Genomic DNA, 14227 nt, shown 5'->3' with positions numbered 1-14227 from the left:
TAATCCCATGAGTATGGACCAATCATTATTTTATATAAAATGATTAAAAAGTGAAAGTGCTTTTACGTCACAATTTGATGTCTGAGAACTCTTCTTAATCTGGCTGCTCAGCCTGCTGGATGGATGTCAGAAATCCTCTTTCGGTGGCATCAAAATGGAATTGATATCCTAAAGCTAGCTAAATCCTTGTGGAAGTTTTCTTCAAAGTCAATGGTAAGCATGGTCCCTTTACCACTGACTGCAAAATCTCGACCACTATTTTCATAGATGCTTAGGACTTGGGAACAGGAGGAGGCCATTTGGCCTTTTGAGTCTACTCCACCATTCGATAAATTCATGATCTGGTTATGGTCTCTTTATTTTCTTGTCTTCTCCACCTCTTTCTTTTCTCCCCTCCTCCCCAATAGCCCTTGACTCCCTTGTCTATTCAAAATATATCCAGTTTAGCCTTCAATAAATTCAATGACCCAGCCTCCACTGCTTTCTGGGCAAGAGAATTGTACATACAAATAATCCTCAGAAAATAATCCTTCACATCTGTCTTAATAGGGAGACCTCTTGTGTGAGTCCTGTCATTCTAGTCTCCCTTTAAAAAAAAAGGAAGCTTCCTGGTACCCACCCTATCACGTTTCCTCAGGATCTTGCAAGTTTCAATAAGATCACATGCCTCATTTTTCCCAAACTCCAATGGGTATAGGCCCAACCTGTTCAACCTTCATAAGATAAGTGCCTTTTCCCAGGAATGTGCAGAGTGCACCGTCTCTCCACTGCTAACAGAATTATATATTTTTATAATTTAATTTTCTGCATTGGATTAGAAGATAAGTACATGATACCTAAGCATTTTGGTTCCTTCAGTCTGCAGCATTGAACTACATGAATGTTTATATTATGCAAGGTTTATATTTGCACAATAACTCTCTCAACTGACCCCAAGCTAGTACTGAATAAGAACACTGAAAAAAAAATCCTAAGAATGGAGTATTACTCGACTCGCTTTGCACCATTGTACAAAAAATATATTTTTCTTCATGGCAGAACCACAAAGCCTCCACAATTTTTTTCGAAGTCAGCTACAATCTGTCATTAAATTGTCTGAACCTAGGCCTATTATAGGCACAGTGCTAAATATGGTTGAGAAGGTGACTAGTGTGTACTGTAATAAATACCATTAATTTTGCGTGACAGTAAAAAGTTTCAGAAAATTCACCATCAAACCTAGTACACTATAGGCCAATTTTCGATGCCTAGAGAGTGATACCAAAAAGTAAGGAATCTCCAAAGAGTGGGAAGAAAACCGATAGACAAGATATCACTTGTTAAAACTTTTCCTGTAACAAACCAATTCCTCGCTTACGGTTGTTTGATTTCCTGAAAATCACAACTCAAGTGAAACAACTTTGTGAAACCTTGGTTCCCACAGGAATCTATTAAAACTGTAATTGGGTTCTGAAGGACTTTAAAATCAGAAAACATTATTATACTTTTCTAGGTTTTTTTTTACATTGCTAATTTCCTCCATTGGTCAGTGAAATAACCTTTGTCAGTTTGCTGTACATCCTGCTTCCTGAACCATCTCCCTGATCCTCTTGGTTGCTGCGTAGCCTCCTCTTCTCTGCACCCCCCCGCCCTCCCCCAAAATCTCCAAGGTGTGGCATCTCCCTTCCCTGACGCTCTTGTTGTTTCCCTATCCACATGTGTTCCCATTGAAAGATTTAAAGCTGGAGCTCCAATGTTATGGATGTTTGGTCCCAATGGTGCAAAAGTGCCAAACTGGAGCTGCTACAATCCATTTTTTTAAATACTCCTGACCACAAGGAGATCAGCTGCATTGCAGGAGTATTTGAAATAAACATGGATTGTAGCAGCCACAGCTTGGTAATAATGCACTATCGAGACCTGTGCTTCACATTGGAGCAGCAGCTTTGACTTGGATTTGGATCTTCAAATGGGAACCTAGGTTCAGGAGAGGAAAGTGAGGAGAGGGTGGGTCAGGAAGTGGAAGGTTTGGTCAGAGGGTGGGTAAGGGAGTGGAGGACAGGAGGCTACAACTTGGAAGTCCAGGTTCTGGGGGCGGTGGGGGAAGGAGAGGCTGCAGTTGGGAAGGGGCTTTGGGGTGAGCACTTCATTGAGATTACAGGCACCCATTGGGGAAGTTAATGTTAAAGCGCGACCTAAAAAGAGGGCAACATTAAATAGGGCAAGGTTAAACAAGACTTACTGAGCAACAAAGCTGTCTTGTGTAGTTACAAATACATTTGTCACTTCCTGCACAAATGTGGCACCATGTGCAATCTGTCTTTCCAACTCTCTATTAAGGATCTCTCACTTTTCCACTCAATGGGTATGGCCCTCGAGTCACTTAGTCATAGAAGTTCACAGCATGGAAACAGGCCCTTCGGCCCAACTTGTCCATGCCGCCTCTTTTTTTTAACCCCTAAGCTAGTCCCAATATCCCTCTATACACACCTTCCCCTGTATCTAAATGTTTTTTAAAAGACATTGTACCCGCCTCTACTACTGCCTCTGGCAGCTTGTTCCAGACACACCACCCTCAGTGGAAAAAATTGCCCCTCTGGACACTTTTGTATTTCTCCCCTCTCACCTTAAACCTTCCACTGGCACGCATATTCTATAGAGTTGATGCTCACCAGGCTCATATCTTTGAACTCCCTCTCATTGCTCGTAACAGGCCTCAAGATGCAGATTTCCAGAGTTCCTTTTTAACTGGCCAACCTCTACACATTGTTCATGGTCTGGCCCTCGGTTCAAACACACAGCTCTTTAGCATGCCTGAGCTATTCACATTGCTTTCAGAAGTCAGTCTCTAAGCTCGCTTGCACATAGATTTACGAGTGTCTGGTGTTGTATTTTATTCTTATTGCCAAATAGAAGATGGATCTACACATTCTTTGTTCTAAACGATCTGTTCAGACTGGATACCACCAGTTTTCTTCAACATAGCAACTTCAGCCAATCGTAACTACTGAAATTATGTCATATCCAAGAATATCAATTAATACCTCCCCACCCCTTTCGAAAATTGTTCGTTTCTTTTGGGGTTTAAAGGGATACCTTTCAAAAAAAGAGAATCTGGGGTTTCATAAAAGGAGTGAGGCAAAAGAGCCCAGCAGGTAGCAGGTTTTTCTTTCATACAAAGCATGACAAAAGTATAATGGCAAGTAGAATGATTGGCTCTACTTGGGGTCTAAGGAGCATCTTTTCTTTTTACTGTCATGCCTATATAATTTCCATTTTGTCCTATTGAATTTGTGCTAAAGTGACATTGAATATCATGTTTTTGGGGGGGAGGTGATGCAATAATTTCAATACTGTTCTAGTATATTAAATGTTGAATAATTACATTTATGCTAAAAGTTAAGTTAACTTCAATCTCAAAGGGCTTGTTGGGATTTTGTGACATCAATTCAATCCTCTGGCCAGTCAGGTTTTCTCTCCTGTTTCTGATGAAACCATTCACATTCTGGTATCAGACCAAAAAGAGACCAAATATTAGATTTCCATTAAGATGATAAAAATAAAATTCTGACTTTACCTACTCTTGTACCTCCATATTGCCTTGAGACATTTTCTATGTTAAAAGGTGCTATAAAAATGCAAGTTGTTTTAAAAAATAATCAAATGCTGTGCTTGTTACCAATCTGCTTATGAAGCTTGATTATCAGCTGAAGACCACAGCTTCCAGAGGAAGGAGTCCTTGTGTTAATTTAAAGTTGCAGTGTTGTTTCTATTTTCAATAATTCCTATCTTCACATCTTTCAGCAACTCAGCACACTATACAATCTAAACAAAGGTTCAAAGTAAATGTTCTAGCTTGATGAAGGAAGGGCCGTGGATGTCGTCTATATGGATTTCAGTAAGGCATTTGACAAAGTCCCACATGGCAGGTTGGTTAAGAAGGTTAAGGCTCATGGGATACAAGGAGAAGTGGCTAGATGGGTGGAGAACTGGCTTGGCCATAGGAGACAGAGGGTAGTGGTCGAAGGGTCTTTTTCCGGCTGGAGGTCTGTGACCAGTGGTGTTCCACAGGGCTCTGTACTAGGACCTCTGCTATTTGTGATATATATAAATGATTTGGAAGAAGGTGTAACTGGTGTAATCAGCAAGTTTGCGGATGACACGAAGATGGCTGGAATTGCGGATAGCGAAGAGCATTGTCAGGCAATACAGCAGGATATAGACAGGCTGGAAAATTGGGCGGAGAGGTGGCAGATGGAGTTTAATCCGGATAAATGCGAAGTGATGCATTTTGGAAGAAATAATATAGGGAGGAGTTATACAATAAATGGCAGAGTCATCAGGAGTATAGAAACAAAGAGGGACCTAGGTGTGCAAGTCCACAAATCCGAGAAGGTGGTGAAGGCGGCATATGGTATGCTTGCCTTTATAGGACGGGGTATAGAGTATAAAAGCTGGAGTCTGCTGATGCAGCTGTATAGAACGCTGGTTAGGCCACATTTGGAGTACTGCATCCAGTTCTGGTCGCCGCACTACCAGAAGGACGTGGAGGCATTGGAGAGAGTGCAGAGAAGGTTTACCAGGATGTTGCCTGGTATGGAGGGTCTTAGCTATGAGGAGAGATTGGGTAGACTGGGGTTGTTCTCCTTGGAAAGACGGAGAATGAGGGGAGATCTAATAGAGGTGTACAAGATTATGAAGGGTATAGATAGGGTGAACAGTGGGAAGCTTTTTCCCAGGTCGGAGGTGACGATCACGAGGGGTCACTGGCTCAAGCTGAGAGGGGCGAAGTATAACTCAGACATCAGAGGGACGTTTTTTACACAGAGGGTGGTGGGGGCCTGGAATGCGCTGCCAAGTAGGGTGGTGGAGGCAGGCACGCTGACATCGTTTAAGACTTACCTGGATAGTCACATGAGCAGCCTGGGAATGGAGGGATACAAACGATTGGTCTAGTTGGACCAAGGAGCGGCACAGGCTTGGAGGGCCGAAGGGCCTGTTTCCTGTGCTGTACTGTTCTTTGTTCTTTGTCCTGAATAGTGCTTGTGGCTCCAGTTGCTGAGTAATTTCATCCTGTTTTTAGCGATTAGTCATTTACCAATAACTGAAATAAGGCGAACTGGCCTATACTGCTTGTTTTTGAAAAGGGAAGTCACATTTTAAGCCTACAGTTCTCTGAAACAATTTTCCTACCTACAGAATTTTGGAAAATTATTGTTGGAGCTGCTGCATCTTCTCAGGATAACTGGTTGCAAGCCATTAGGCTGTAGCGATTTGTTTTAACTATTGTGTGTAACTTCTTGAAATAATTGTTTTTGGACTGTATTCTTAACCAGCTATTCTTGACACCCACTTTTAATTGTTTTACAATTTAAATATCTACCTCATCTGTGAATGTTGAGGCAAAATACTTGTATCTGTTTCCACCTCATTTTTCCATTGCATGCTTTGTCACTAATCTGTTAGTAATGGTAAGAGTGGAGATACTATCACGGTACTAAAATGCCCATAGAAAACCTTTTTAATGGATTTTGCTTATTTTCTCTCATACTTGCTCTTAGCCCTGCTAACCTTTTTTGTCGCTTTCTGTATTTTTACTACTTTCATTATCTGCACTGCAAGCACTTTTTCTGTTTAAGATTTGATCGAATCCACCTATTGATCCGTCAGATCCTGGCCTTCAAAATATTTTGTAATTGGAACATGTAATTTCTATGGGTTAAGCCTCTGTTTAAATATCTCAATCATGTACAATTCTATTTCCCAGTTTTTTTTCCACTTAATTTGGGCAATGCCTCTTTTCATCACGGTATATATTTTTTCCAAATCAAACATTCTTTCCTTTTTCTCAATTTGCATTATGTAGTGGTCTCTGCTTCCACATGCTCCCTTACATTTGCTGTCTAATTACCCAGACCTTAGTCAGTTTGTGCTTCCCTGTTGGGAGTAATAAACTTTTATCCAAGAAAATCCTTTCTCAACACATTCTCTACTGATTTGTTTTTGGATAATTAAAATTTCCTACTGTTCTAACTATTGAATCATGCCTCTTTCGTTTGTCAATGAATGTTGTCTTTGTATATACTGCGCAAACACTGCTGTTCCCATCATGTTCAGTACATGCTGACGGTGAGCCAGGCAGCAAAATGCCATTTTTACAAAGCTAATGGGTGGAGTGGTGCAACACAAGACTGAGATATTGGCATTTAACTGTACATCTACCCTTTGCTTTAAGTTGTATTAAGATATAAATAATGATCAGCCACCATTCATTCACTTATTTTGACAACAAATTCTTTGAGAGGAAAAGACAAAAGATAAATATTTAATGTGTTTATTTTTAGATCTCTAAGAATTAACTACAAGCAGGAATGAAAGGGAATAGTTTAAATTGTTCCAAAAGCAAAGCACTAATGTTGAAAATCTGAAATAAAAACAGAATGCTGGAAATGCTGAGCTAGCCCGCAGGCATCTGCAGAGAGAAACAGAGTTAACAAACATATCTGTGCTCGTCTAGTTCTGGCCTCTTCTGTATCGTGATTTTAATTCATCCACCATTTGTGATTATGCCTTCAGTCGTTAGGCCCTAAGCATCTGGAATTCCCTCTCTACAGCTCCTCTACCTTGCTTTCCTCCTTTTTAAGTCATTCTTTAAATCAACATCTTTGACTAAGCTTTTCATCATCTGACCTAATATCCCCTCTGGCTCAGTGGTGAATTTAGTTTTATAATGTAATTCTGTTTTGCAGCTCCATTGCTTGTTCCTGGTTACTGACCTGGATTAAGAGGAAGAGGCTCTGGAGCTGGAGATACAGAAACTGCAGGTTAACCACAACTGCAAACATTAAAGAGACTCTTTCTCTTCAGTAGAAGGTATTAACCTCATGCAGCCTCGTGCTGTAATGTTTGCATTTCCAGACTGTAATGGCCATACATGTGCCCTGCTGCACACTGTCTGCTATAAAGATGACAGCCATGCATACAACTGCACAAGTGTAACATTGGCAACTGATACAGCCTAATGGCATTGTACTAACAATTAACACATCATTGGGGTATTTGTGCTATTAATTCAACCCTAATTTTAATGGTTAATTTGTGGAAATCCAGCATGTCCGAAAAATCATAGGGTGACTAAGGTCAAGAGAATGCCTTTAACACCAGCAAATTCTGGAGATTGGCAATTAACCTTGTAACATTTCATCCCTGAATTTGCTAGTTGCTTTATGCATTGGCAACCATGTATTGTTCCAGTACAATTTGACCCCATTTTCTTTGTAGCTTGTAATGTTCAGCCTTCTGAATAGAAATCCTAGTTAACCTTTGAATTAAATGAATGAATAATTAAATTAATTAACCTTTTGGAAAAATTGGTGGTTTCACCTCTGGTTCAATTATATTTGAGTACGTAAGCTGACTCATGGTTGTTTTCTGATGTTTGTTCATAACATTGAAACTCAACACTCAATACAGATATCTTACTGTGTCAGCCAGATATCCCCAGCTCCAATCTGATAATTCTTCACCAAAGCATTCACAGAGAAAAAAGCATTGTCATCTCAGCTAGTTTAACCAGTTCATGTGACCACGCCACAGAAATTTTGTCCTGACTTGTTAGAAATTTCTATCTGCTTTAGATTTCAAATTCAACATCACTGATAACTCTCTCAAGCAAACTGTGTTATGGTCAGTCTACCACTGTTACTCAATGTTCAGGCATATTGGGTTTTGTGCATGACTGGGTTTTGTAATAGTATCATTTGGTATGTGAACTGGATGTTCTAATCTTGTAGCCACTACAATCTTTTTTTTAAACTTTAGATTAGGCCAAAAACAAGTCAAGATGATTTTTGCAATCACATTTATAGTATATCTTGGCTCAATTCACAAATTAATAACTACGCATGTCATGCTGCCTCTAGTAGCAGGTCAAGTTACTTTTCTTGGTCACTATTTCTCTGTTCATTTTTCTTTGCTGGGTTCATATACTTCCTATGCTACTGCCGTGTGCGGTTGTAGATGTCTGTGTTTTCCAAGGTCCCCTCTTTTCAAGAATTATTCAGTTCAAGATAATGTTGACAAGGGAGGAGGAGGGGGCTGTACTAGCATATGCTACCTACCACTCGGGTGCTGTCAAAACACTGCAGGTTTTGTTGGGAACAAAAAGTATTGATAAAGAGAAATCAGTTACAGGGGATTGTGGCCAAGGCTGCCTTGTTCCAGTGCTCCAGTTCTTACATGCTTACTAAATGATTGTTGGATGATTCTGCATGAGAGAGGACTGCACCTTCTGGTGTCATTGGTCCCTCAAGCCAGGTGACCCTTTTCTGCTGTGCTGTCTTAAAGGGACAGACTCCACAATCATTCATGAATAAAGGCGTTTGTACCACCCATGGGGCTGGTCGTTTTTGTGGAACTGGTAGAATTCTCCATCCAACTTAAGCCACAGGAAGAGGTGTACTCTGGACTGGCGAGAAACCAATGAAAAAAAAGCTATTTATCGCAATGCAATGGAAAAACTATCACAATTAGGGATGCAGCTTACAGATGTGAATATATAAGAGGCAGAACAATGAATTAAAAGCAAAAGGCTATCACTGAAATTGCGCACAGGTGAAGTCTCTCCTTGCCCCTATGCATTCGGGGCTGCCTGTGCTTGGGCTCATTCTGCTTCTCCAGACACCCAAATGCGTTAAACGCTATAGCGTTTTCCATGCTAACAGGCTGCTTTGATCTTCTTGTTTCAATATTGTACCTAAACTGATAACCCATTAAAACAACACCTGATATGGTGGACTAATACTGCAAACTGTAATACGTATTCAATATTTCCAAATCAACAAATGTTAGCACCTCTGTTTGAAAACCTATTTCCCACCACTCGCATCTTCCACCTTGAGCACACAAGGATGTTTTGAAATTTAATACTGCTTTATGTTGTCTGAAATAAAAGTGACATTTGCAAAAAAAAGCACGTTCTAATGCTCTTAAATATATATTAAAGCAACTAAAGGGGAGAAAAGCAAGTTGCTTTTGCCTTACGATTAAATGAATCGTGCTTTCAGCACCTTCTGTCTCATGACAAGCTAAGAGAATGAACACAAAAGGCGTTCCCCTTCCACGCACACAAACACTGAAACTTCCGGAAACCAAAGGAGGGAAACCGAAAGGTCAGAAGCAGGAAGCGCAGACAACTGGCGACATTGTTCATTTATTTTGGGGAAAAAAAATAAGATTTGAAGAACGAGCGAGAGAGTTTTTATAAATATATATTTCCCCCTTCGCTCTAAAAGGAGAAAATGGTGAAAATCTCTCTCCCCGCAGCTCTGGGGCAGAAGCCGGAAAAGGCAGAGAGCGAAGCGGATAAAACCGAGATCCTCATCCCCCAGGATGTAAGTCTGTTTTTGATCAATCGCTTGACAACGGCGTCACAGCCGCGAACATCGCTACGTTTCCGAGTCCGGAATGTTTCCGCCGACCGCCAGCCACACAAGCTGGGTCTGTAATTGGCATTGAGACCCCGGGAACAGGGGCAGTGAGGATGGGGAATGAATGAAGCGCGTTGGCAGCACACATCACTCAGCTTGTGCCCCCCTCCCCTCCCCTCCCTCTGCATTTGGACAAAAGGGTGAACTGGGGCAATTTGGACCCTCTGGGTTACGCTTTTCGCACACTGACCACCACCGCCCCCCCCCCCCCCCCCAATCCCTACCGCCTTTGGGAGGAAGGTTTATTTTGCTGAAAACTGATAACATCGCACAAAATGGTGAATTTCGATTTCGAGAATGTCACAGTTAAAAAAAGAGTCGTCGAATGGGGGAATTTTATTCCAGCAAATTTCTGCTGCGTTTTTATTTTAGAAATTACATTTTGGGTGTATTGAAAATAGGTTGGTTTTAGCAGAACAGAAATATGTACTTTTATTTTTAATACTCATTATTTACGTTCCATTCACCCTTCGCGGAGCAGTTAATGGGGTTATTTCACCCGAAATCCCTTTCTGGGTCGCATTATGTTGCAAAGCAATGACAACAATGTTTATAGTTGGAGCTGTTCAAAACTATGTTCAAGTTGGAGACGGGAGGCAGAGGCTAAAACATGCGTGGGAGGAAGGGACACGGTGCAATATCCAAAGGAAATACAGCGAGAAAGCCCATTCTTCACGTATCAATACTTTTGCAATAATGTTCATCGCTGTCTCTTTCATTTTAAAAGTGACATTTAAAAAAATAGCTAGTCACAAACTTAGAATAAATGCATTTTGTGATCATTCTAGTGGATACCAATCTGTCAGACTATTTACCTTTCATCCCATTCTGGCAAGTTCTACTGCAATGTAATACATCTCAAATCAAAACCTAACCAAAGCATTGTTCCATCTTTTAGTTCTCAAAATGTTCAGATGCTAATTTCAGTTTTAAATATTACACAATGGAAAGAATTGTAAACACAAGTGTTGAATTACAGATTTGGTGACTGTCACTGACAATGGAGATTTACAGTTCGACAATATTTTAATTTTATTGAAATCCAAGTATCATGCCCTGCAAAAGATGTACTGAGATTCTGATATCTGCACTTAATCTATTTTGCTGCACTGTTCAGATATTTTCTTGATTTCTCAGAGGGATTAAGAAAATCCAAAGGGCATCCAGTATTTCACACAAGTTATGATGATTGGGCGGCACGGTAGCACAGTGGTTAGCACTGCTGCTTCACAGCTCCAGGGACCTGGGTTCGATTCCCGGCTTGGGTCACTGTCTGTGTGGAGTTTGCACATTCTCCTCATGTCTGCGTGGGTTTCCTCCGGGTGCTCCGGTTTCCTCCCACAGACCAAAGATGTGCGGGTTAGGTTGATTGGCCATGCTAAAATTGCCCTTAGTGTCCTGGGATGCGTAGGTTAGAGGGATTAGTGGATAAATATGTAGGGATATGGGGGTAGAGCCTGGGTGGGATTGTGGTTGGTGCAGACTCGATGGGCCGAATGGCCTCTTTCTGTGCTGTAGGGTTTCTAAGTTTCTAAGCTTGATAAAACATTCGGTGGCCTGAGCTGAAGTATTTTGGACACAGCGTTTCCGGAAGGATGGGAAGACTTCAAGGGAGGGAGGGCGGCGAAAAGGTTTATGAGAATGGGAACTTCAGTTCCAGCAATTGGGCAAGTTGGGGAAGCTGAGAGTATTTGCCTGGGAGAAGAGAAGGTTAAGAGGAGATTTGATAGAGGTGTTCAAAATCATAAAGGTTCAAGACAAAATAGACAGGGAGAGACTATTCCTTTTGCAGAAGGATTGAGAACACCGGTTTATGGTGACTGGTAAAAGAATCAAAGGTGTCATGAAGAAAAACCTTTTTACTCAGAGCATGGCTAGCATTTGGAATTGAATGACCTGAGAGTGTGCTGCAGACTGTCTCAATTATGGCTTTCACAAAGGGATCGAATAAGCACCTGAAGAGAAAAATAGAAGGCAGATCACGTGGGAAGGGCAGAGGAGTGGGACTAGCTAAATGACTCTTTCAGCGAGCTGGCACAGGCCCAATGGGCTGAATGGCCTGCTGTGTTGTAATGATTCTATGATTCAATTGTCTATACTGAGGGGACAAGTTTGAACACTGACCATAGACTGTGTTGAAAACATTTCTTTAATCTACTCAGTTTTTAGGTAGTCTCTATTGGTTTGCTGTATAAGGCGACATGCTGGAAAGTAACCAGAAGGAATCCATTCCTATAGAGGAAAGTCCAACTTCCATTTAGCTGCGGTACATGGGGCATGACTCCAGTAGGCAAATATCCATGCTAAATGATTTCTATCACTGGACTTCTGTGAAAGAGAATTCCAAGTTGACTGTTGGAAAAATTGTCATTTTATGTAGATAAGCTAAGGATTTAGTGTACTGGTTGAATACTCATAATAAACTTATTTTTAAAAATTAATTCTTAGTATGTGGTCATTGCTCGCTAGGCCAGCATTTATTGCCCATCCATAATTGCCCTTGAGAAGGTGGTGGTGTGCTGTCTTTTTGAACCGCTGCATTCCATGTCTTGTTGGGGACACCCACAGTATTGTTCGGACAGGAGAATTTGGCAATAGAAAAGTTGTTGAAATAATGATATCCAAATTACGGATGGCAAAGTCCCCCCACAGACAGCAATCATAGTGTTGTGGGAAATCACCACTTGAAGTCAGATTTAAAGATTCAACATGCAGTTTATTGGACAAAGCTTTGGGAGAAGCACTTGGCACTCCGCAGTGCTTGCAGTCACCTTCTCAATTTAAAAAATGGCAGCTGACCTTCTTTTATACATTTCAAAGAGTCGACAAGTACAGACACTAGCAGTTATCACATCATTAGCCAATTATGCCCCCCCCTAGCAACGACTGACCTCGTTAACAAAACTTATTGTTTCGGTTTCGCTTTATCTTAAGCTAAGTTGATCATCTTGTAAAAAGGAAGAATAGGAAAGGTAGGATTCGAGAGCCGTGGATAACCAGGGAAATTGAGGGTCTGATCACAAAGAAAAGATAGGCGTACGTTAGGTCCAGGCAACTGAAAACAGCTGCAGCTCTGGAGGAATACAGAGAGAGTAGGAAAGAACTCAAACAGGGAGTTAGAAGGGCAAAAAGAGGTCACGAAATGTTCTTGGCAGATAGGATTAAGGAGAATCCTAAGGCATTTTATTCATATGTTAGGAACAAAAGAGTTGTCAGGGAAAAAGTCGGACCTCTCAGGGACAATGGAGGGGAATTATGCTTAGAACCCAAGGGAATAGGGGAGATCCTAAATGAATACTTTGCATCGGTATTCACAAAGGAGAGGGACTTGTTGACTGGGAGTGTCTCAGAGGAAGGTGTTGACCCGTTAGAGAGAATCTCCATTACAAGGGAGGAAGTGTTAGGTTTTTTAGGTAACATTAAAACTGACAAATCCCCAGGGCCTGATGGCATCTATCCTAGACTGCTCAGGGAGACAAGAGATGTAATTGCTGGGCCTCTGATGGAAATCTTTGTGTCTTCATTGGACACAGGTGAGGTCCCTGAGGATTGGAGAATAGCGAATGTGGTACCGTTATTTAAGAAGGGTAGCAGGGATAACCCGGGTAAATATAGGCCAGTGAGCTTGACGTCCGTGATGTGGAAGTTGTTGGAGAGGATTCTTAGAGACAGGATGTATGCGCATTTAGAACGGAACAATCTCATTAGTGACAGACAGCATGGTTTTGTAAGAGGGCCTTACAAGTGCCTTACAAATTTGGTGGAGGTTTTTGAGGAAGTGACAAAAACGGTTGACGAAGGAAGGGCGGTGGATGTCATCTATATGGATTTCAGTAAGGCATTTGACAAAGTCACTCATGGCAGGTTGGTTAAGAAGGTTAAGGCTCATGGGATTCAAGGAGAGGTGGCTAGATGGGTAGAAAACTGGCTTGGCCACAGCAGACAGAGGGTAACAGTTGAAGGGTCTTTTTCCGGCTGGAGGTCTGTGAACAGTGGTGTTCTGCAGGGCTCTGTACTGGGACCTCTGCTATTTGTGATATATATAAATGATTTGGAAGAAGGTGTAACTGGTGTTATCAGCAAGTTTGCGGATGACACGAAGATGGCTGGACTTGCGGATAGCGATGAACATTGTCGGGCAATACAGCAGGATATAGATAGGCTGGAAAATTGGGCGGAGAAATGGCAGATGGAATTTAATCCAGATAAATGCGAAGTGATGCATTTTGGAAGAACTAATGTAGGGGGGCGTTATACAATAAATGGCAGAGCCATCAAGAGTATAGAAACACAGAGGGACCTAGGTGTGCAAGTCCACAAACCCTTGAAGGTGGCAGCACAGGTGGAGAAGGTGGTGAAGAAGGCATATGGTATGCTTGCCTTTATAGGACGGGGTATAGAGTATAAAAGCTGGAGTCTGATGTTGCAGTTGTATAGAACGCTGGTTAGGCCACATTTGGAGTATTGCGTCCAGTTCTGGTCGCCGCACTACCAGAAGGACGTGGAGGCTTTCGAGAGAGTGCAGAGAAGGTCTACCAGGATGTTGCCTGGTATGGAGGGTTGTAGCTATGAGGAGAGATTGGGTAAACTGGGCTTGTTCTCCCTGGAAAGACAGAGAATGAGGGGAGACCTAATAGAGGTGTAAAAAGTTATGAAGGTTATAGATAGGGTGAATAGTGGGAAGCTTTTTCCCAGGTCGGAGGTGACGATCACGAGGGGTCACGGGCTCAAGGTGAGAGGGGCGAGGTATAACTCAGATA

General features: G+C 41.7%; 1 protein-coding gene across 1 annotated transcript in view; it reads left to right on the top strand.

Annotated features, from left to right (window-relative positions):
- The first annotated feature begins 9111 nt into the window (after positions 1–9111).
- The window catches only part of LOC144490887 (integral membrane protein 2C-like), a 64262-nt gene continuing 59146 nt past the window's right edge, over positions 9112–14227 (top strand). Inside the window, exon 1 of the mRNA XM_078208576.1 lies at positions 9112–9371. Within this exon, the coding sequence (XP_078064702.1) occupies positions 9279–9371 (93 nt within the window). The 5' untranslated portion in view covers positions 9112–9278. The remainder of the gene's footprint in view (positions 9372–14227) is intronic.

This window comes from Mustelus asterias, chromosome 3, assembly GCF_964213995.1.
Source record: "Mustelus asterias chromosome 3, sMusAst1.hap1.1, whole genome shotgun sequence".
Classification (NCBI taxonomy): domain Eukaryota; kingdom Metazoa; phylum Chordata; class Chondrichthyes; order Carcharhiniformes; family Triakidae; genus Mustelus; species Mustelus asterias.
The sequence above is the reverse complement of the archived record's forward strand: the minus strand, read 5'-3'. Positions and strand labels throughout refer to the sequence as shown.